Genomic DNA, 25,759 nt, shown 5'->3' with positions numbered 1-25,759 from the left:
ATTACTCTTACTGCGGCCAAGCAACCCTGGCGTGCTGGAACTGGCGGAAACAAATGAACAAATAAAACCAATAAGCAAATGCAAAAGGCCTGGAGACTGAGTGGTGTGTGTGTGCACTAGTCTGGCAGGGCATGATCATTTAAAACTCTGGTCCTGGACGTAAGTTTGGAAAATATCCAGCAGTGATCAAAGTTTTGCTGGTATCTGTGAAAATAACGTGCTGATAATTGGCGACTTTTTTGCCATTATACACATTATACAGAGGCAAAGGCTCATGGGACTCTCAGCTCCCCCAGTGCTACTGTATTTATATTATGTGGCTGTGTTCAAAATCACATACAATACATGCTGCACCAGTATATCCTGTACACTGCATGCTATTCTTCATATGCGGTATTTCAGTACAGTATATGGTACGAGACTAAAGCCGTGTACTGTACTACAGGGCAGGTACATGAGTCGACTGTCAATCAGAACCAATTCAAGCCCCGCCCCATTTTTATTAGCCCTGCAACAGCACTTTTAATAGACACCCAGTACCATTACAGAGTGGAGGGTCTTGTTTTCCACCCATGTGTATCATCCTCTGGTCTGTCATTGCATCTGTTAAACACTGTTGTTACTGCTAGCTACTCTACTGCTAGTTTAGTTTGCCCCTTCCCGTCTCTGGAACCCCCGTTTTGGTCACACCATCTGCCTTACACTGCTACTGAACTGCACAGTCACTTCTATCGGCTCCCCAAAATTAGAGCAACAGCGGCCAGTAGAGCTGGAATACTCTATAGATCTGTGCATTACTCTGATGGTACCAACATTTCGCTGTTGTAAGAAGAAAACCTCTCCAAAATGGTGACTTTACAGGAGAAGGAAAAAACCTACTTTACTTTTAATGTAATTCAATGGAACCAGACTCCCAAACACCCCCCCCCACCCCCAAATTACACACAATGTCACTTTTAATTATGTTTGCAAGACTCGTCCTCCTGGACGTGGGGGTGGCTCGGCAGCACTGAACTTACATTTTCATCTCCGGTTTCCTTTGAATACCTTGCTATCAAACCACCTGGGTCCATCATTGCATTACTGATTTACCGCCCACCAAAACCTGATGGTTCTAGCTACTCTTGCTAGCTCGGCTTTCTCCCACTTGTTGCTACTCAGTGACTTTATTATTCATATTAAATGTTCCTACTAGTTGATTTTCTGTCTCTCCTTAAATGTTCACTCAGCATGTTGACTTTCCCAGTCATGACCGAGGCCTCACTCTTCACCTAGTCTGCTCCTGTACAGATTCTAAATCCCAGTTCTCTTCCGTTTACATGATCAGGCCATAGGTTTATTCTGTTCGCAGTCCCTGCTACTGTAACTCATCAGTTGGTTAAAAGACTGCTCTTTCCGTGTATTAAATCTGTTGACCGTCGCTCTCTTATCCAGTCTATTTTTAGGGCTTTCCCACTCAACTCTGCCCCTCTTTCTTCTGAGGAACATGCTATAATGCTGAATTTGTCTCTCTCAGACTGTCTCAATGCAGTAGCCCCTAAAAAACCAAAGGCCTTTTTTTCACCACTTTTGCACCTTGGTACATTACTGAACTTCACACCATGAAGATAGATAGACAGATAGATAGACAGATAGATAGATAGACAGATAGACAGACAGACAGATAGCCGAGTTTACCAAGTTTCACCATTTTACCTATTTAAGGAATTACACAGAAGCACAAGCTTTAGGGGTCCAAAACTCAGTGTGGCCGTTCTCTCCAGTAACTACTTTCCCTCTACACACATTACCTCAAATTCTCCTTAATTAGAAGTGTTCTTATATTTCTCTCCCTACAGTCAGAGAGGTGGGTTAGTGGTGGGTTACCTGGAGCCGACTGAACACTATAAACATCATTCATTACTAATTATGATGCGGTTTCTTGGTGGTGGTTGTAGCAAAGTTTGTTTCTGTAAGTACTGGGCAGATTTGCTGGTCCAACAGAGACCAGACAGCCGCTGTGATACCAGGATGTGTGAAGAGGTGTGGACACACACGGACGGACACACACACACACACACACACACACGGACGGACGGACAGACACACGGACACACACACGGACACGGACAGACACACACGGACACACACACGGACAGACACACACGGACGGACACACACACGGACACGGACACGGACACACACGGACAGACACACACGGACACGGACACGGACACACACGGACAGACACACACGGACACACACACACGGACGGACACACACACACACGGACACGGACACACACACGGACACGGACACACACACGGACACACACAGACACACACGGACACACACAGACACACACGGACACACACGGACACACACAGACACACACAGACACACACGGACACGGACACACGGACACGGACACACGGACACGGACACACGGACACGGACACACACACGGACACACGGACACGGACACACACACGGACACACACACGGACACACACACGGACACACACACACACACGCGGACACACACACACGGACACACGGACACACACACACGGACACACGGACGGACACACACACGGACGGACAGACACGGACGGACAGACACACACGGACACACACACAGACACACACACGGACGGACACACGGACGGACACACACACAGACACACACGGACACACACAGACACACACGGACACACACGGACACACACAGACACACACAGACACACACGGACACGGACACACGGACACGGACACACGGACACGGACACACGGACACGGACACACGGACACGGACACACACACGGACACACACACGGACACACGGACACGGACACGGACACACACACGGACACACACACACACACGCGGACACACACACACGGACACACGGACACACACACACGGACACACGGACGGACACACACACGGACGGACAGACACGGACGGACAGACACACACGGACACACACACAGACACACACACGGACGGACACACGGACGGACACACACACAGACACACACACGGACGGACACACGGACGGACACACACACACGGACAGACACACACACACGGACAGACACACACACGGACAGACACGGACACACACGGACAGACACACACGGACACACACGGATGGACACACACGAACGGACACACGCGGACGGACGGACACACACACGGACAGACACACACACACGCACCCATCCATCAGAACAGAGAAGGGAGAGATTCAGCAGGAAAAGAAATGAGGAATGACCACACTGACTGACACTTCAGAGATCTGCAGAGTGAGTGAGTGAGTGAGTGAGTGTGAGAGAGAGAGAGAGAGAGAGAGAGAGAGAGAGAGAGAAAGAAGAGGGGGGGAGAGAGAGAGAGAGAGAGAGAGAGAGAGAGAGAGAGAGAGAGAGAGAGAGAGAGAGAGAGAAAGAAGAGGGGGAGAGAGAGAGAGAGAGAGAGAGAGAGAGAGAGAGAGAGAGAGAGAGAAAGAAGAGGGGGAGAGAGAGAGAGAGAGAGAGAGAGAGAGAAGAGGGAGAGAGAGAGAGAAAGACAGAAAGGGGAGTAAGACAGGAGAGAGAGACAGAAAGGGGAGTGTCTCTCTTTCTGAAAGAAGAGGGAGAGAGGAGAGAGAGAGAGAGACAAAAAGGTGGGAGAGAGAGTGTGAGAAGAGAGAGAGAGAAAGGGGAGTAAGACAGGGGAGAGTGAGAGAGAGACAGAAAGGGGAGTGAGAGAGAGAGAGAGAGAGAGACCGACCAAGGCCTCATCCATTCGTATCTAGATAGATATCTTTAAAAATGTATTTTTCCCCTCCATTTTTAGAATAAATTTCTCTTCACCAGCGTTTCTGAAAAACTCTACGACCGCAGGAGAATGTAAAAACCCTTGCATGACCGCGCCAGTCCAGTAGACGGCGATAAATCCCATAACATTTGATGTCATAAACCTCAAGAAGAACGCGGAGCGAAATATGGAGCGCAATGCAGAGATTCACTAAAAACACGATGGCGGCGTTACACATGCAGTAGACTGTGACCTGCAGACTGTCAGACCTCCACAGACTAATATTTCACTCGGACTCAAAGTCTGATTTTTGCTAGAAAATAAAAGCAGAAGAGAAACCCACCACTGGCTGTGGGTTTGTTTACGTTGCCACGGCTACACAACTGTCTCCTAAATGTCCAAACAGTCCTGGTCAGACAATTTTTCCAGCTTTTCACTTATTTCGAATTATGAATTTTATCCTGAATTATGAAATTTCCCTGACAGCAAGCATATCTCAGTCCACTGGCTCGGTACGGTCGGCACCCCTCTGACTGTATGCCCCTGCTGGTCCACCCTTGGACCACCCAGACCATAGAAAGTTTAACTAGTTTTTAATCCCCTCAAACAGATTTTAATTGCACACAGACTTTTATTTTGAAAAATAAACTATAAGAGAAACTACTACAATCAACTGAGGAAAAAAAATAATGACTAGGCCTGATATAAAATGATTTTCTTGAAAACGTTGCTTTTGCTGTGCTAGATTGAAATGATTTACTACTAAACTAATTTTCAAACGATAATGAAGGAAAAATAAATAAATAAAAAAAAAAGGGATTAAAAGCGTCTGTCAAACACTGCTTAACCCTCTGAGGTCATTCTCTCTCGATTTGTTCATCTCTTAAATCCTCCTTTAAAGGCTCTTCATATATCATGATCCTCATATGTTTCATATCTAAATGCTCCGTTATCTTCATCACTACTTTCCAAAACCGCTGCAGCAGCTTCAGCAGCTGTAAACTCTCTGCACGCCGTTTCACATGAGTCTCCGATGTGGACTGAATGAAGAATGAAGGGTTTCCGGCGTGATGGTCAGTACTTAGTGATTTCCTGAGTGTCCGTTGGTCAGTTTCACACGGAATGTAGACGGACACACGAATCCACCAGTTCCACACGGTGAGAGGCAGATGACGTGTATCTCAGCCCCTCTTCATAGGCTCATAACTCCGGATGTGAGTCTCGTATGATCTCGTGATAAGATGGAATGGAAAGGGCGACTCTACAGATTCAGGAAGTGTTTGAACTGGATTTCTGAGCTGGATTATCACAAAGACACAGACACAGATATAGAAACAGAGAATTTGATGCTCGGGTTCATGGACCCCAGAGGGTTAACCACCAGGGGGCCACCTGGAAAATGCTGAGCGAAAGCCAGTGGGCTGCCACCTTTGCTGTCAGTAGGCTAAGACTGGCTCACTATCCTCTTACTTCAGAATGATTGAGGTATTTTTAATATTTGCAGTCGAAGTGACTGATAAGAACTGAGCACAGAACATTCTGCCGCCTCCAGTTTAATGAAAAAGTGAAGCCAAATTAAATCAGAAACATGATTATAAACCTCCCAGATCACCTCTCAATACCTGAGCACCCAGAAACAACCGGGTCATCGGTCGTATTTCAGACAGATCTCTGCGTACTTGGCTGTTCGCGCTCACTGACGTCATGAATGTACATGAGGCGCCGTTTTAAACCCCTATAAGTCAAGTTTTCTTTTACACTATTCTTTATTATTCTGTATTCTTTTACATTAAAAATATTTAATCGGCTCCCGAGTGGCGCAACCGTCTAAGCGCTGTCCCTCATCAGGAGATCGCGAGTTCGATCCCTGGTGATGCTACAGCCGTCCGTAGCCGGGAGTCCGAGAGAGCACAACTGGCCTCGCTCTCTCTGGGTGGGTAGGATGGCCCCTCCTTCCCCCCCCCCCATCACTCAGCGCGATGCTAGTCAGCGCAGGCGTCTGTTAGCTGACGTAGCAGATCTGGCGGTTGGCGCTTTCCTCCGAGCGCGTTCGGCTGTCCAGTGACGTTGCGTGAACGGCAGCTCGAAAAGAAGCGGTGGTTGGCTTCACAGGTCTCGGAGGAAGCCTGTGTTAGCCTCGCCCTCCTAGCATTGATAGCATCGTGTGATTGGGGGAGTCCTGACTAGCGGGTGGAATTGGGGAGAAAATCGGGTAAAAATTAAAAAAAAAAATAATAATAATAATAATATTTAATCATTTATAAACCACGATTTTACTCAAATGCTCCTATTAACCCATTCATTTTGGACTTGCTCAGGAGCGCCCTCTAGCGTTTGAGAAACCCAGAAGACAATAGAGAGTGGGAATTCTCCTCTCTACAAGTTCTGATAAAACTATATTTTCAAAAAAAAGGGTGTAAGCAGAAAAAGGAAAAAGAGGAGGAAAGAGAGGAGAAAGAGGAAGACAGGAAGCGAAAGAACAGAACAGAGACAGACAGTAAAAACTGAGATGGTTAATGGACTTGATAGCTAAAATCTGCTTCTTTCAAAATCACCTGGAACAACAATGACGGTAAAACGCTCACATTACAGCCTCTATTTCGGCAGAAGGCAGAGGTAAAGTGGGCCATTCTGAGAAGTAAAGGAAATCCTTCATGTCTTCCGTGAAAATCTCACTGATCTGGACTGAGCTGACCGCGGGGACTGGGTGAAGATAGATATCTGCGCCGCAGCTTATCCAGAAGAAGAGAGGGATCGATATATAGATTTAGCTTTTTTTGCACCGTTCCTTTTCTTGTGGATCTAAAAATGGAGATTTTCAGCTGTGTGACGAAAGCAGAGGCTTTGTAGGCCTCACTGTAATCAGGTCTAGAAAAGAAAGCTGGCTAAACCTTTTGCACACTGTAACCAGCGAGCAGCTCCCCACTCTACGTTTATTCAGCTCACCACATATTAATTCACCACATAATAAAAGCAAACTGGGACACCAGGCACTCAGCACCCACGGAGAGGAAGATTAGCTGGCAGGGTTAAGTGCTGGTGGTGAGTAAAGCTACTTTTACTAACTTGAACAAAAAGCTCACATGCCAGCTGGCCAAGCTGGAATACTGCATACATAGCAGTCCTTTACATTCAGACATAAAGGGACCTATTCAGATCCAGCATACAGGATTAGAGGACCTAAGAAATGATTAGCCTCGGAACAAACAATGAAGGGTTATAACACAGACTGCTTTCAGATACAGTAAGGCTGTGCACTTCTGACCTACATTCTCACTGTTTTACTCCCCAGAGCTCTCTGTCTGCAAAAAGTGGTATCTTGTCAAGAGAAATCATCTTAAACCCACTTAAAACATTTAATATTTCTCATTTTGAGGATGCTGTAAACTTAAGATTATTTAACTTATTTATGGGCATGTTTCACTTGTTTTGAGTGATCTCACTGTACTGGCAGATATTTCTACAAGCTAATTTATCTGTTAATACACTGAGATAATTCAACTTAAAATGACTCAAAACAAGTAAAACATGTCTAGAAATAAGATTATATATATATAAAATAATTTCATAAACTTGCAAGTCTCAAAATGAGAACCAGAGAATGAGAAACCAGCATAAACCTGTACCAGACCAGCATAAACCTGTACAAGACCAGCACTAGACCAGCATAAACCTGTACCAGACCAGCATAAACCTGTACAAGACCAGCACTAGACCAGCATAAACCTGTACCAGACCAGCACTAGACTGGCATAAACCTGTACCAGACCAGCACAGACCCACATAAACCAGCACTAGACTAGCATAAACCTGTACCAGACCAGCACAGACCCACATAAACCAGCACTAGACTAGCATAAACCTGTACCAGACCAGCACAGACCCACATAAACCAGCACTAGACTAGCATAAACCTGTACCAGACCAGCATAAACTAAATATTTCTTTAAACATCATTTATTGCTCAAAACAAGTAAAACGTAGAACAACTCAAAACCAGATTTAAAACTTCCATATAGTAGAATCACACTGAAATCACTGTCTACACTACAGTTACACACTGCCTCTAATCTCAAGTCTTTAAAAAGGAAGTCCGCTCCCGAGTGGCGCAACCGTAACAGATCTGGCGGTGGGCGCTTCCTCCGAGCGCGTTCAGCTGTACAGTGACGTTGCGTGAGCGGCAGATCGAAAAGAAGCGGTGGCGCTTCACACCCTGTAGAGTGAGGTTCCTCTGGCCTGGATGAACATTATGGTCAGTTTCTTCTTGTTTACCTCCATGTGTGTAAAACCGCCCAGAGTGGAGGCCTTGCTGGTGAAGAACCTGAGGGAATTTTTAGGAATGTCATTGCAGTGCCCATCGTCTGGATCCATGAAGTTCCCAGCGCCGCTCACGACGTAGCCAATACCGGACTGCTACAGGTACTGCAGGTTGTGGTCATGGCCACACAAGTAGGCTGTAGCCTTGTACTTCACCAGCAGGGGGCGCAGTCTCTTTAGCAGGCAGTCCGTGGGGCCGTGTTCAGAGACGGCCAGACTGGATAGTGTCCAGCCACCAGCAGGACCAAAGACGGACAGCACCCTGACCATCCTGATGCTGGACACGGTGCTGCTGTGTGGAGAAACGGATGACTTTCTGGACCAGAAGCCGCAGGGGCCATGCAGCAACGTCCAGGCTAACCACCAGCTGTAGTGGATGCAGGAACACATGGCCTGCTCCAAAGCTGACTTCCTGCTGGTGGTCAGACACTATCTAGTCTGGTCCATCTCCAAACATGGCCCCTTGGACTGCCTGCTGAAACCAGTACCGGACCAGCACAGACCAGCATAAACTAGCACTAGCATAAACTAGTACCAGACCAGCATAAACCAGTATCAGACCATCATAAACTAGCACTAAATCAAAATAAACCAGTACCAGACCAGCTTAGACCAGTAGAAACTAGCACCAGACCAGTACAGACCTAAATAGGCCAGCACCAGACCAGTATAGACCAGCATAATAGACTAGCATAATAGGCCAGCACCAGACCAGTATAGACCTAAATGGGCCACCGCCAGACAAGTATAGACCAGCACAGGCCAGCACCGGACCAGTATAGACCTAAATGAGCCACCGCCAGACAAGTATAGACCAGCACCGGACCAGTATAGACCTAAATGGGCCACCGCCAGACAAGTATAGACCAGCACAGGCCAGCACCGGACCAGTATAGACCAGCACAGGCCAGCACCGGACCAGTACAGATAGGCCAGTACCAGGCCAGCACCAGGCCTAAAATCAGGTTTAAAGTCGTTTAGTGTAATTTCAGCTTTAGCATCAGAATCTGACAAAACAACCGTTGATCAGGCAGCATTCTGTTCTGTGTGAAGTGAAAGTTCAGGAACCATAAATAAACACCAGACTGAACCATTCGCACCTTCACTCGTTCCCAGAGCATCATTTTTATCACCACTTCAGTGTTAAGAGCTCTGCCTGGCCTGTCTTACAAAACAATTAACGATTCACATTAAAAACGCTCAGCCCAGCACCGCTGCACTCAACCAACGCTGTGGGAAAACGGCTCCAGCCAGAGCACGAGAAGAACAGCACTTTGAGACAATGGAGGCCAATTAGCGATCTGACATTACGGCTATTATTACACCTCCCTCCCATGCCTGGTTCACGTTCCTCTCTATAAAACACATACAGCACCTGATTTCATATCTCAAGGATTTCAGGCTTGCTGGGTCCCATTAGTGTGAGAGCCTGAACATGAGTATGTGAGCAGGGCTCTTGGAAATAATTGCCATCCTTCTCTGTCAAAAGTAAGCCATGATTTTCCCCTCGACCACGGCCATTTGTGGGCAAGTGTGTGGAGCGAGCTGACCTCCTGCCTGCTCTTCCACATTTAACGCTTCTTCTGCTGGATTTCAGCCCTGAGACGAGCTGCCCACTGCATTCTTCAGCATGAGAGTGTAGCTATAAAGAGAAGAATATACTGTCTTTTTAAAAGTGAGACAGAAAAAAAATACCCATTACATCACTGGCAAGCGAGAAGAGCAGGGCAGCGGCTAATGCACCGTTATGATTCCTAATTGAGCGCAATCAAAGATGCATGTATTCATAACGGCATAAAAGCACATCATTAAATGTGATATTTCCACTCATTATGTGGTTCCATGTTCAGTGAGATGATGTCACTTGGGTTTTGCTGCCGGTAACTGAAGATAGATGGGTCATTCTATCAAACTGGTTCAAAGTCAGAGCTGAAAACACATCTGGGACTTTAATTGACTCGGACTTTAGATTGTGACCCTGTTAGTGTGGTCGACAAGACCTCTGTGCGCTAAGGATGTGATAGGCCCTTTTCACACACCCGCATTTTTTCTGCTGGAAGTTCTCGTTGCAGGGTGACGCTGCTTCCACTAAAGCAGTGATGAGTAGAGCATGTACAGCTTAATTGTTCGAGTCTGAAGTATAAACAGCCTCATCTCGGTTTCAGTGGTTTGTCAGCTGACCATGAGCAGAGAAAAATGGATTTGCGGAATTAATAAAGGAATAAACTTCGGAGTAAAAGAACCTGTGTGTCAGCATTTCACCGCTGCTGAGTAACGTAACACTGAATGCAGCTTCTGCTTCAACTGCACTGAAAAACATGATACCTTAACAAGCAAAATCAGCTTAAATATAGTCTATAATATCTAATATTTCTCATTGTGAGATGGTTGTAGGAATATAAGATTATTCAACTTATTTCTAAATGTTTACTTGTTTTACAGTTTTAGTCTCCCTGTTTTGGCAGATATTTTGGCACGTTTCTGAAAGTAAATAAAATTATCTGCCGAAATAGTGAGAAAATTTTACCCAATAAAATTACTTAAAACAAGTAAAAATCATTGATAAATAAATAAATAAAATAATCTTATAATAGGACGACAGCAAAAAGAAAAACATACATATGTTGACTAGATTTAAGATAATTTCACTTGACAGGAAATAATTTTTTGCAGTGCGCTGCTTCAGCCGCTTTCAGAGGAACAGTTTCCGTTCTCTCCCTCTAAAGCTGTCGGTATCTGAGAGAGCGAGAGCCCAGCGGGGAGTAGATGGATCGCTAACTGGAACCGGTGTTTGTATAAAACGTCTACAGCGGCGTTAAGGACCCTGACGACCCGGCGCCCCCTGCTGGCATGTGCCCAGTATGTTATTGAACCCCCTATGGTTCAATACACACACGCGAACCACAGAATGTCAAGCTGAGCTGAACATTATGTATGCAGTGAACATGCAGGTAGCTGCAAACACGTTAATCATTTTTCATTTTGCTGTTGTCAGAACAAACTTCATATTTCCAAAATGGTAACTTTACAGGAGAAGAACAAAACATACTTTACTTTTAATGTAAGTCAATGGAACCAGACTTTACAAAGCCATTTTGTGGCGTTTCTTTTGGTCTGTGCATCATGAAATTATGTCAATAACTGAAAAACAACAATAATGGAGATACGAGATTTTGATCCAACAGCAGCGATTTACATGTTCATCTCACTGATTAAGCCCAGCAGAAAAGGTTTCATGCAGCAAAAAGTATTAAAAATATTTTTTCTGTAGTTTTAAACTTTAGAACGAGTCAATTTCACCCCCAACAAACCAGGAAGATAACGAGACACACAGAAATCGTCGCATGATTTGGTGCTGAAAGCTTTTCTTGTTTTAGTAGTAAAAGCTGCTGACTGGAGTTTTAAGAGCACTTTACCCCAGAGAGCGTCGACTGAGGCATTTCTGAGGAACACGTTTTAAAATTCTGGTTTCATAAATAATTCCTGAATGTTAAATCTGACTGGAGCCTATTTACATTTTTTCCTGACAGATCAGATGAATATTTATGGCACAGAAGGTAATATCAATTAAGCCCCCCCCCCTCCCCCCTCCATCTGAGCAAGCCGGGAAAACCGAGACAAAATGTTTAACGCGCCATCTGAGAATCGTAAATTAGGTGATGAGGGATTTGTGGGATACGTTATTCCTCCGCAGCAGCCACTTATTGATTTTATAAAGAGAAACAGCAAATGCCACTCAGGCTTCGAGAGAGGAGAATCCCAGCGGAGTCAGAAACACACATACATGCTCACCATCTGCTCATATTTACACAAGAGTCCTAAAGACGTGCTCGTTTTCGGGATCCGTCAACTTTACGACGTGCATCTGCGCGGATTTCCAAAACACACGGGGATTTATAACGACACTGGAATTCACGGGATGTGTCTGTAAACACAGCGAGACTGAGGCCGGTGTTTACCTGAGCGCTAGCAGGACGTTGCCCAGTCGTCGGGGAATTCGCTCTGTGCTGGTTCTCCTCCCACACAGTGAGGCCCAACGAGAACACAAGCAAACGAGGACGAGACAAATGGACCGAGGGAGAAACACTGACACCAAAGCAAAGCAGCAGCAAACAGAAGTCTCTGAAAGGATCTACGGTGGCAGATGAAGAAGAATCACCTCCCCTTCTCCTAAACAATGGGGGCAATATGTCTAATCAACCACACAGCAACTCCATACACTACGCTCTTAAAAACCACGGTTCTTCAAGGGTTCTTACTAAAGACAATGGTTCTATATAGAACCATGAACACTCAAAGAACCCTTCGCATGATTAAAAGGTTTTTTGCATGGTAAAATGGTTCTTGAGACTGATTAAGAATGTGTTGTATGTGGTTCTATATAGAACATTTTGGAAAAGGCATTTCAGCACCAAAAAGGCTCTGCTATTGTTATGATGTCAAGCTGCAATAAATAGAAGAACCCTTTTTGGTGCTTTTTTAGAACCTTCTATATAGAAGCATATACAACGCATTCTTAATCAATCTGAAGAACCCTTTCACCATGCAAAGAACCCTTTCTTTGAGTGTTCATGGTTCAGAAAGAGTGTAAGCTCAACATAGCAATAGAAGGACGATTTTTTGGTGCTATATAGAACCCTTTTCAAAAAGGTTCTATATATATATATATATATATATATATATATATATATATATATATATATATATATATATATATATATATATATATATATATATATACACACACATATACACACATACACACACATACACACACATACACACACAATCTCAATAGCGCATTTAGACTCAGTCGATAAAAGCTCACTCCACGTCTCACAATGTCCAGTTTCCGTGTTTTACTGAAACTCATTTGTTTGTTTGTTTTTGGGTCACACTGGAACAATTAACAGACAACTGACTCATTTCCCCTAACGGAGCACAACTCAGTGAGTGATGATCTGACCACAGTCAGCTTCGGTGCGTGAAATCAAGCGCCGGCCTAACAGCATCTCATTTACATGTCATTCAGGTGAAGCACGCCCTAATTTATGCGGCAGTTTCTGCAGGGAGCCAATAAAACAACATTTAGCATCTCGTGAGCCAATGGCTGAGCGCGTAGGCGGACTTTGAGGTTCAGTGGTGAGTGCACTGCTCCCCCTACTGACCAAACTTCTTAGTGTTAAAATTACAATGACTGTCAAAACGGCAAAATGTATTATTGCTTTATTAGTGCATTATTCATTTCAAACGATATTTGATTTGTGTGAGAAAGATCACAAATGTTAAGACGGGTTCAGTTTTCTGTTGTGTAATGATGCAGTATGATGTCATCTTTTCCATCACGCCTAGTTTTGTAAGCTACAGCAGCACATTTTAAACTGGAAACTCAGTGTTATGTACAAAGTCAAAGTTCACTACAATGTCGCATATTTAAAAGGGATTTCTGCCAACGTTTTATAAAACCCGCCCAACAAAAGGTCATGAAAGAATGCATTTTGGGGAGGACAGGTCACCTGCCAAAGAACTTTTCCGGTGTAAGGGTGAAGCACCCTGCCCCAGCACGTGCCAACACAAAGATCCATCTGTCTGTCTGTCTGTTACTTTGTTCTTGTCCTGCCTTTCATGGACATTTACCATGAAAAACTCCAGCCGTGTCTGTCTGACCCTCAATTTCACAGTTTTTCATTGCTGATGTTTGTTGCAGGGTTGCCAGGTGGGGGTCAGCTGAATTAATTCAGACCATCCAATGCACTATTTTAACAATCCGTTTAAAAATTTTAATTCATGAGCTGAAAGAGCTGACCCTTTGAATCTGCCCCTGATGACTCAAAACTCAATACTTAACAAGCGACCCTCACCTTCCACATGACCCTATGACCCCTCAATCCACGCTGCTTGCATTCTGTTTCTGTATAACACATGGCTGTTTACAACTTCACATCAAAATGCATAAAAAGAATCCAAATTTGACCGTCTTTAATGACAAACTGCTCTGTGTGCAATTCGGAAAAATTTTGTAGTCTTGCAAGCGAGCAGAGATCTGACCGCACTCGGCTTCAGTGCGTGAAATCAAGCGCCGGCCCACCAGCTTCTCATTTACATATTTTTAAAATGAAGCTCACCCTTATTTATGCAGAGGTTTCTGCAGGGAGCCAACAGAACAACACTCAGCATCTCGTGAGCCAATGGCTGAGCTCATGAGTCTAAGGTTAAGCAGTGAGTGCGTTGCTCCCCCTACTGACCAAATCTAGACTGTTAAAATTATAATGCCTGGAGAGATTAACACACGAAACAAACACAACATCTTAGTTTGAAAGATCTGACTGTAGATTATTTTACTACAATAACAGATTTAAACGTTGTATTATTGCAGCGTGCGACTCTAGATGTGTTTTGTATTATTTTGTGGGCGGAGTCAGTAGTATAACGCTATAGCCAAAAGCACACTAACATGTTTTTATAGAACACGGAACAGTTGCAGCGTTTGTTTACACTAATGTGCAAGTAAAATAAGTACATCCACTACTGACTGCACTGCCATATGCACAGATTTTGTATTAGTGTTTTTGTTTTTGTTTTATTTATTATTTATTATTTTATGTTATGTATATTTTTTTATTTTTTATGTTTGTGTTATTTCTATTTTTTTTTTTACTTTTTTTTATTGGGATTATAGATGATATTGATAATAGTTTGGGTTAGTTAGCCACAAATCATATTTTTTTTCATGGAATTAAATTAACGCTCAAATTTACACACTCGAACCACTACGACATGAGCTTGACTGTACAGACGCACCAAACATGAAGTGAATAAATGAATAACAGAACTGTTGGTGAAATGTGCATGTGCTTATTTTACAGTCAGATTAGACCTTCGTCTTTAGTTTTGGAGCTAATGTAGCTAACAAGTGATGGAAGTTGCACACCTAAATCATCACATACTCACCTCAAACTATTCTGAGCTGTTAAATCTCATAGATTTGCTTATGCGGCTTCAGACACTGTATGACAGTTTTCAGTAAACTATAAACTATTCAATAAACTATTAGCTACATTAGCCTCGTAGCTTTAGTGTAAAACTAAAGAAGGAAACTTCAGACACCAAACAAGTCCAGACTGATCAGCTAGTGCAGTGCATTGTGGGGCAGCGGCCAGCAGGGTTAAAGCAGCACACAGGCCTTTCTGCTGGACTGAGTATCTCCCCCTGCTGAGCTGAGCTCCGCCTGAACCAAACTGAACCGGATTGCAGAAATGAGTGACCCGGCAGAACCAAAGCCCTTCTGTTTAAAACACAAGCAAAGCGATCGATCGCACTGCAGCCAATCGATGCAGGAAAGAAAAGGAGAAATAGATGGAGCTGAGAGACAGAGAGAGAGAGGAGAGAGAGCAAGAGAGAACAGAGAGAGAGAACAGAGAGAGAGAGAGAGAGAGAGAGAGAGAGAGAGAGAGAGAGAGAGAGAGAGAGAGAAAGAAAGAAAGAAAGAAAGGAGAAGAAGAAGAAGAAGAAGAAGAAGAAGAAGAAGAAGAGAGAGAGAGAGAGAGAGAGAGAGAGAGAGAGCAAGATAGAACAGAGAGAGAGAGAGAGAGGAGAGAGAGAGAGAGCAAGAGAGAACAGAGAGAGAGAGAGAGAGAGAGAGAGAGAGAGAGAGAGAGAGAGAGAGAGAGAGAGAGAGAGAGAGAGCGCGCAAGAGAGAACAGAGAGAGAGAGAGAGCGAGAGAGAGAGAAGTAGTGGAGAGATAGGTAGGAAAGTAAATAGGCTAGAAAGACACTGAGTTCAGTCTCCAAACCATATTTTGCAAGACAGAGAGAAAGGTGTGTGTGTGTGTGTGTGTGTGTGTTGGGGGGGGGGTCTTAAACTGAAGTGAAATAGAGGAGGGAAGGTAGAGGAAAATGATGAACAGAGACTGACTGTAAATGTCAGCAGTGCTCGAGTCAAATGAGGGAGGATCTCATCCTCTCTGGCTTCATTTCCATCTGAACCCTTTGTCGGCGCTGAACGAGCAGCTCGTCCTGTGTGAACAGATTTGCTGTGACAATCGGCAAATTCAGACAGACAACGACACAGCTTTCACTTCCTTAATGAGGCCCTCTGTCGGTTCTGAGACATATCGGTCCACTCAGCTGTGTGTGTGTGTGTGTGTGTGTGTGTGTGTGTGTGTGTGTGTGTGTGTGTGTGTGTGTGTCTCCCCTTATGCTGTTCAAAGGAACCAGCTGTTTGATCAGCACCAGCTGAGAGATGGAGTAGCATTTCAGCGTAACACGGAGATGTCGGCTTTCGCAGATGTCTGATTGGCTCTTCAAGCCTGGAGGATGAGGTCATGAACTAAGATCATAGTTTGTGTGTTTCCGGGGGTCCCGTGTTGGCTCACTACTCAGCACCGGTGGGCTGCTAACTCACTCTCTAACTCACTATATCAGCGTCGATGCATTAAAACATTAATTGCCGTCCTCCACATCTCTTTTGTCTTTGGTTTGAGAAATGAGAGTTTGAGGTCTACAGAATCACAGTTTCTAGACTATGAAAGACCACCTGGGTGAACAGTCTGCTACAGCGCCACCCTGAGGCAGAGCAGTGCTGCAGCTCTAGTTAGTTAAGAATATCAAAGACAGAAGCTGATTGTGGGCGAAGCAGATAAACAATCAGCTTCACTGAATCTTTAATTGAGCATCTATTTTTGCTAACAATCAGCATAAAAGTTTTTCAGGGACCCCTCTGGAATTGACTGAGGCATTCAGAGGGTCCAGGAAGTTAATTTGAAGGTCCCAGACACCCCAGGACTCCCTGTATTCCACACCTTTAATACAGTTCTGTATAAAACTTCATCCACAGGAAAAATCGGACAGACTGATTGTCAGGGGACCTCTGGTTTTGACCTCTGTTGTCCGGAAAATCATTGGTACTGTCGATCAGACATTAAAATATCTGATAACTGACAACATGAAATCTTAGTGCTTTTGTTACCGGACAGGCTGGGTGGCCTGTTATGAGTCACACGCTTGTGGTCAAGGTACTTGACTAAGGCTTTACTGGAAAAGAGGATCATCTACAGACATAGTCAGGTAACAGGCATGGGTCAGGACCAGAGCTGAGCGTTGGCAAACAGAATCCTAACAGGTAATCCAGGTGAACCAGTCCAATCAGGCAAGAAATACAGGTAAAGTCAAAAATACAGAGAATCAGATTATATATACAGGAAAAATACATGCAAAAGAATAACACTCAGGCTCTGAGTGGAGAACCTAAAGCTCCGACATGTACATGCAATACCTAAAGACCGGCTTTATATACCAACTACAAAAATCACACGGTAAATGGAAACAGGTGAAATGTATTAAAAGTCATGTGACCTGGAATGAAGTCCATGAAGTCAGAGTCACGTAATCTCCCAGAGAATTCTTTGAGTCAGAGAATATGACCTGAGGGATGTGTGACCGCTTTATATAATGATATAAAAACACTAAATATATAAATGTAGCTGGAGTAACTTTTTATATAATAGTGAAATGTGTTTTAAAAATAACTCAATTCACACTCAAAGCACATTGTTATAACTGATTATACTTGATTTATGAACTGATGCAGTTTAATAGCCTTTTACACCAGTTATACTTCATGGCAAAATGTGGCTGCGCGCTTATTCGTTCCTCACAGCCAGTTTCCTCCCTTTTAACAGTTCACAAACTACATTACCTCCTGCTCTCTACAGAAAACATCTGACAAAATTTCAGCTTTGCGGTCATGGTGAGACCCACATGGAGCTTTTGACTGTCCATTTGAGCTCCAACTTGGCTCAGAGGTCACATGCTGAGAGACGAGAGGCTGGACAGGGGGGTTGGGGGGGTCTGACAGAAGCACTGAGTCATCAAACAGAGGGTAAAGCTTCTGACCAAACAGGCCAACAGTGAGATGAGCATGATGCCACAGAGAGACAACACTGAGGCCTCTGGGTAATACATGTCACCAACAGAGGGAGGAGAAACAATATTTTTCATGAGAAAAAGCTCTGACTGATGATGCTCTGTACTGAGATGTATAGAGGTGGCTTTTCAACCCTTTGTTCATAGCCTTGATATAATAAAGTGGTGACAAATTAGCATTGTTATGGGGGGGGGGGTTAATCCCCCTTTTAACAAGATATTTCCACTTTTGAACATAATCAGTGTAAATATTTTAGTTTAGTTATTACAAATAACTAGATTAGTTGCTTTTATTTATGTTGTACATTTTTGAGTGAAAAAATTTGACAGGATACAAACTTAAATATGGATTTTCCCAAATTTCCCCAATAAAATCAACCTTTTTTATAAACCTTTTTGAAAAACGTACAACACCATGGCACTTTGTACATTCAGGTCATTAGTGACCCAATAATATCTAACAAACGGGTCAAACACTCACGCATTTAAGGGTCAAAGCTGGTCATAAGGTGGCTATTGCTCTGACCTGAGCTCTAATACAGTCTACAACAGTCAGACCCAATGTGATTCCAAACCACAGAAAGAACTGCCCCGACTCGTCCTACTTTAAAAGTGGGATGGACTCCCACTGGGGAAAGCCACAATGCGCTCAACGTACATGATGCGCCGGTGCAGTAGGCACTGAAGATACAGAACAGCAGAACAGAACAGAACCCTCGTACATCACCCTGACAGCCCGGTGATTAGTTATTCTCAGTGGAGCAGACTGGGATTGTTAAGAGTTGCTGAAAGCGTCAAAAAAGACAAGGGACAACAAAACAAAGAGAAGCACTTGAATAATGCAGCCTAACAGGCAGAAAGGAGGAGGGAGAGAGTCTTGTGCCACAAAGCATCTCCTTTCCTAGCTTGTCTTGAATAAAGGAGGCTTCATAAGACCACAATTTGCAGCCATAAAAACATGAACAAAATGACAAAGTGTGCATTTCTCCACCACTGAGCGACAGACGACATCATAAGTCAGTAGTCTGGACACGTTCTGATTCAATGTATGTTTTCCTCAATCTTAAGACATTTTGATCTCAATGGTTCTTTAACACAACACTGTAGGATTTGGGGATTTGGAGACCCCTCTGGTGGGAATGTGTGATTGCGTGCAATGTGCAAAGGAACATTGTATAATGTTAGTTGTGCTTCGGACCCCCCTCAAGCGAATCAGTGTGACTTTTTCAAGTGCGCCAAAAGAGAATTCAAAGAGAGCTCAGTGTAAACTTGGTGAAGGAGCGTCTCTGAGGATGTGGGTGAATTATCTACTATTATCATCACATCTTCATCAGTATGATGTTGATTTTGAGATCATTTGAGATCTAAACATCGAGCCGGACCTTCTTTCTGAGTCTGTTCCGTGTGTGTTCCGGCACTGTTTTGATGTCTTCACTATCATATTATTTTAATACGCGTAAGATTCTCTGAGTAGGTGTGTCCAAACTTTTGCCTGGTACTGTAGATTCACTCTGGTCTTCCGGAATAAACAGCCAGAGTGAAAGCAAGTCAAAGTGCACTTACCTCAGTCGCTCCTCCTCCTTCTTGCGGAGCTTCATGTCTCTCTGCACCACTCTGAGCACATGCTCCGCCTCGTCGTCGGTCAGTCCAGACAGGTCCAGCTTCCGCCCCATTACTGCAGGTCAATGATTACGGTCAAGGATGGTCACCAAAAGATCAGTGAGTCAGTTGCCAGGTATGAGAGACCAGATCGCAGGAGAGGGAGCTCCCTGGAGAAAACAACAAAATGTTCATTTACTTATTTACGGTGTGCTTTAAAGCCAGAAACAGAAACATAGAAACCAAAAACGAAATGAAGGATTTAAATGTTCATCTTCTAGTAGAGCTGGGCGATATGGCCAAAAACGTTATCACGATAAACAAAACTCATATCGTTCGATATCGATACGTATCGCGATAAATGTCAAATCATGATTTTGCTCCTGGGGGGTTAACTGTGGTTTTAAACTATCACTTATGGTCTGATCATGACAAACACTCGGCAAACAGTGGAACATTTCACTGATCTGTCTTGGGACAGTGGGAGAAAGTTTCTGAGCTGCTTTTATCAGCTGGAAAAGCACAGCTGCAGTTTTTGTAATAGTCATGATTTAAGAAAGAAAGCAGATTATTTTAGCTGTCTGGTGTCGAGCGCTCGGCTACCCCGCAACAAACGCTAAACAAGTGGCCAACAACAGAGCTAAACTCTTTAGTTTCTCAACAACGTCAGCTCGGTTCGGTAGGTCACTGCGGTCACTCCTACCACATCCATGTCAGAGCAGATCACAGTATTCAGACACCAGCTAGACGGCTGGGTTTCTCTACGCTACCGTAGTAGTTTAAGGGGTGAACCGCAGTGTATCTGACGCTCGCTGTGTAAAAGCATTATCTGCAGTGTGAATCTCTCACACCAGTCACAGAGTCCTCCTTTTAGGCATGTTTAAACTGAAAGTGGTGATTTTGTGTCTTGTTTGATCTACAGTATCATCAATTCACCGTGTTTTGCCGGAGCGCTGCTGTAATTAGCCAGCAGCTAAAAACAGCTAGCCTGGAAAGACGGCATTCTCCCGCTCTCCAACGCCTCACAGCTTCCTCAGTTTACTTTCCAACATGAACCACTTCTTTCTTTCACTTTCGTTGCTCGAGAATGCACTAATACTAAAATATGACGGTTTGGCGCTGCAACACGGCGCTGCAGACGTGATTTAACACCGCTGAAGCTGTTAGGAGGTTAGTAAAGAGGTGAGTTCACCGTAGGACAGTACAGTTACACCACTGACCTCGTCACTCAGACTCGGACACAGGAGAACAGATCGCCGGTCGCTCCACTCAAACAGGGACTGTATAACTCCGCGTTTCAGCCGTTGCTAAAGTATATTTGGCGACCCATTTTTTACTCGTAGCCCCTCCCTCTCTAATCAAGTCGAAAAACTCGGAAGTGCGCCCTCTCCTGGCGACAGCAGAGTAGTGTCGCTTTCCTTGCAGTAGAAAACGCCACCAGGGCTTTCGCTAAAACGTGGAAGTCTGAGAATGGTGTATTATATCGAACATTTATCGAACCTGTCTTATCGCTCTATCGAGGAAAAGTTATATCGCCATACTTATCGTTATATCGCCCAGCCCTATCTTCTAGATGATGTAATATTTGATGTTCATATTTTCAGCTACAGCGGCGCGATGTTTGAAAAAAAAAAAGCCACGGTATGAAGTTCGGGTTTTACGTTACGCTACATCACGTCGTCTTCTGAGAGTTTATTGGCTGGTTGCAAAGCCGAAATCTGATTACTGTCTGACTCACGTAGACCCGGAGTTTCCCCTTTATCTGATTACCCAAGTGTATGTAAATGATCAGATTACTGACAAAATCCGATAACTGCAAAAAATCTGATTATTAGTGCATGTAAACACACTCGGTCTTAGTAAAGAGCTGTTTCATGTTAAAAGGACAACCCAACCAGACTGAAATGTTCTCTGTTGTAAACATTCCTACTCACGTCCTGCAGCGGTGCTGCTACAGTCTCCAGAGTGAGACCTTTAGCTTTAAAACCAGAAAAAAGCCCTTCTGAAGTATCTTGAAGGTGAAACTAATTTTTTTTTAAAAAGAGCAACTGCTTTGGGCTGGACCCCCCCTCCCCCTCCATCTTGACACGTCTTCCCTGTCTGAGACCCACCCTGACTGCAATTGGACCTGCTGACAGCATCCTTCGTTTCAAGATCTTCCCCTGACTCCTACTGGTCCTATTCAATGCGTCAATCATTTTGAGACCCTCCCCTGACTGCAACATATCACCCTAGTCAGTGGGCCGTTCATTCTGAGACCCTCTCCTGACTGCGATTGGCCCTATTGACTCACTGTAAGAAATAGAGGTTCTGTGCAGGAACATTTCTCATGATACATACAATGTAAATGTTCCCTCAAAGCTCCAACAGTGGTTCTAAGGTCTGATTGTGAACCTTAAATAAGTGTTTCCAGGTGAAAAGTTTGTATTTGTACCTTTTCATAACCGAATGTTTTAAACAGAACAGTAAAATAAAAGCCTGGAGACGAGACGGGGTGTGTGGAGTCAGTACAGCTTAGAACATATCATTTCAGTGGATTATGGTTCAGTTATGTTCCCTGACTGAAGGTACTGAGATGGATCCTTGAGGGTTCCACCCCAGTGAGCCCTTTCCCTGACTGCAACTGGTCCTATTCACTGAGTCATTCGTTTTGAGCCCCTTCCCTGACTGTAATTGGTCCTGTTGACCGTGTAATTCATTTTGAGGCCCTACCCAGACTACGATTGGCCCCATTCACTGTGTCATTCATTCTGAGACATGTTTGACATGATTAATAGCATGTTTGGCAGTAGTTCAATTTTGTCGATACAGCTTACTCTAGTCACAGTGTGGGTGGGATATATTTGGTCCCTCACTGAAGCCCTTTTTAGTACCCTGATTGAACCAACATGCCACTTGCAATGAAGTTCAGTGAAAAGCAGAGCTCCAGTGAAGCGCCTGAATGGAGTCTTGGTCAGTTAGTGCTTGTGGATAATGATGCACACGATGGATGATTTTTTCCACAGCTTATCTGTCATGTCGAAAGATCTATTTCTGTTTAAAATGTCGCTCCAGACGGGCTTCCAATTTTATCTCCCCCCACCGCCCACCTCTTTTTCTGTCCCTCAGATTTAAAACAGCTTTCATTCAAATGTCAAGCTGCAGCAGGGCTGCATGATTGTGACAGAGCTGGTAACTGTGATTATTTTCAACCTGCTCATCTGTGTGTTAAACACAGACTGTGTATGTGTATAAGGACCATATGGACACGATAACAGAACTCAGCAACATGTCAAGTACCCAATGAGCATTAAGGCCACCCTTTGCTTTCAGACCAGTTTGTAAGCTCACCGAACAAAAAATTAGTCACCTGTAACTGAAACATACCTAAAAGCGTGCAATGCCTCCATGAGCACCAAAGAATTGTGCAGTTCGGCCAGATTTCATGGATGCCTTCATGGACACAATTCGGATGAAAATGTCCTGTAGACCGGGATTTCTGCCACTGCTGGTCGACCCGTATGACCGTACGCTTTGATACACCTGCAAATTCAGGTACTTCCTTCACACTGCGGCCTTTGGCACACCCAAATGTGATCAGCCAATCAGTAACATCTACTTTGCGACCGTTTTCCACACATCAAACAAGACATTCACTGCACTGTACCACCTTTTCTCAATCTATGAATCCTGGCGTACACAGGTATTTATAGCCCCATCATCATTGTGCAGAGCCGGGAGTTCCGGTTGTAATGGCGGCTTAGGCAGACCGTGCGAGGTCCGGCTTCCCAGAGCATTGTTAAATTAACAGCGAACAGGTGACCTTTTACACTTTTGTTCTTAGTAAAATGTTTGTTTTAAGACAGTGGACTCCTTTTATACTAAAAATGTCAAGACAGCTAAGAGAGAAGCCTGGCTCTAAGCCAATTTCTTCCACCTCCGCCGTTGTGCAAGCATCCCGATGAGCTGATGTTGCTATACCGGTGCTAACCGCAAGCTCTTCCCAGTCGGAGAGCGCTTCCCTCAGGCCTTCCCCCCCGATGACCCCGGCACTACAAATCGCTTGAATACTCCTGAAAATGTACCTTCCCAAACCCCCGCTTCGAAGAGGACCTTCGATGATGACACCCCACCGAAATGGTTTATGGCTTTTGGCGTGGAATTCGACCACAAAATGGAGAAAACTATCTGCGTTCTGAACGAATCACTTCAACCAATTCGCGAGAGACTCGATTCCCTTCAGGAACAACATTGTTGAACTCGAGTCCACTACGGCTGCCCATGACACTCGGTTGGAACAACTTGAACTGGAATGTCGCTCACTTAAGCAGGTAAACACCTCCCTGGTTGAGAAAGTAGACGAGCTGGAGAACCGCTCTAGGAGGTGCAACCTACGTATTATTGGAATCCCTGAAGGTCTGGAGTCAAATGATCCGATCGGATTCACTACGGAGCTCCTCAAGGAATTGTTTGGCCCCGGTCTATTTCAAAGCCAACCGATCAACGAGAGGGCTCACCGGCTGGGCCGCTCGCCTGCTGTGGGAGGGGCGGCCGGTGGAAGACCCAGAGCTATGATTATTTTTTTCATAGCTTTCAAGACAAGGAGCGAGCCCTGAGAAAAAGCAGACGAACTTCTTTACAAGGGTCACAAGCTAAGAATTTTTCCGGACTACGGCGTGGATCTCTCTCGCAGACGAGCTGCCTTTCAGCAAGTCAAAGCAACTTTGTTTCAGAGAGGAGTTCGCTTTACGCTCCTCTACCCCGCGAGACTCAGAGTCATCGTGAACGGCGTGGCCAGGATCTTTGATACGCCTGATGCTGCGCAGAGGTTTTGCAAGGAACATGCAACTTGATGACCTGACTGAACTGTAGCCTCAGGAGTGGTTGTCTCTGAGGTTAGTGCGACAGTGGGTTGGGCCACATTCTCCTACGTCATTTACCAATGTTCATACCTGGGCCTATATAGTTATACTTTAGAATCTGGTTAAGGACTTGGTATAAGATCTTTAAACCATACTTTTGCATTACATATTTGGTTTCTACACGGTTCTTATTTTATTTTAAATGCTTAATGTTCTCATTTGTAATAGTCCTGTCCAGGTCCCAAGAGACTTTAAGGAGCTTATCATGTGAGATGTTTAGTATGGTTCTTAACCTGTTCGCTGTTTTACTTCTTCTTTGTTGATGGCGGTGGGGAGCTGGGAGGGGAGGCTAGGTTTTTTGACTGGAGTCTGTTACTTAGGGAGAGAGAGGTGGTGCAGGGCTTTAAGAACCGTCACTGGAAGCTCAAGTTCAAGTTGGAAGGTTATGTCATGGCTTGTTTCTCCACTGTTTTTTTTTTTTATTATTATTATTATTATTATTATATATATATTTTTCCCCCGCAGTATTATTACCACAATCTCTTAAGCTCATTTTTACCATATGTCTACAATAAGGAGGAACACTAACCAACACAATCCGGTCAGATTTATCTCATGGAATGTTAAAGGTTTGCAGGCCCAGACTAAAATGGTAAACGTTTTTTCTCATCTCAAAACACTCAGTGCAGACATTGTGTTCCTTCAGGAAACCCACCTATCTGGAGCGGAACATACCAGACTGCGTAAATCTTGGGTCAACCAAGTTTTCTATTCTAATTATAACACAAAGGCTAGAGGGGTTGCTATTTTGATTAATAAGAGGACCCAGTTCATTCCACTGAACATAATTTCAGACCAACAAGGTAGATATGTTATTGTTTCGGGTCTCCTGTTCCAGGTCCAGGTGCTATTGGTAAACATATATGCTCCAAATTGGCATGATGAGGACTTTGTACATAGGCTTTTATCTATTCTCCCTAATTTAGATACGCACAAACTTATTCTTGGAGGTGATTTAAACTGTGTCATGAACCCAACACTAGATCGATCTAGCTCCAAATTGCTCTCAACTTCAAGAACGGCCCGATCTCTATCTTTGATCATGGAGGACAATGGCTGTGTAATAGCTTCACCCTTTTACTAAATTATTTTCTTTTTTTCTTCAGTACATAGATCTTATTCTCGCACTGATTATTTTTTCATTAATTGTGAACTCCTTGAGTCAGTTACCCACGTTGATTACTAAGCTATTGTCATATCTGATCATGCTGCTCTTCAAATGGATGTAAAATGTGTGTGGT

General features: G+C 44.2%; 1 protein-coding gene across 1 annotated transcript in view; it reads right to left on the bottom strand.

Moving 5' to 3' along the window:
- Positions 1-25,759, bottom strand: part of LOC118799000 (myosin VIIA and Rab interacting protein) — a 258,885-nt gene that overhangs the window by 210,861 nt on the left and 22,265 nt on the right. The window contains exon 2 of the mRNA XM_036558667.1: positions 19,582-19,787. Coding sequence (XP_036414560.1) covers positions 19,582-19,691 — 110 coding nt within the window. The 5' untranslated portion in view covers positions 19,692-19,787. The remainder of the gene's footprint in view (positions 1-19,581; positions 19,788-25,759) is intronic.

Source organism: Colossoma macropomum, unplaced genomic scaffold (genome assembly GCF_904425465.1).
Source record: "Colossoma macropomum unplaced genomic scaffold, Colossoma_macropomum, whole genome shotgun sequence".
Classification (NCBI taxonomy): Eukaryota; Metazoa; Chordata; class Actinopteri; order Characiformes; family Serrasalmidae; genus Colossoma; species Colossoma macropomum.
This window is presented reverse-complemented; position numbering and strand designations above follow the sequence as displayed.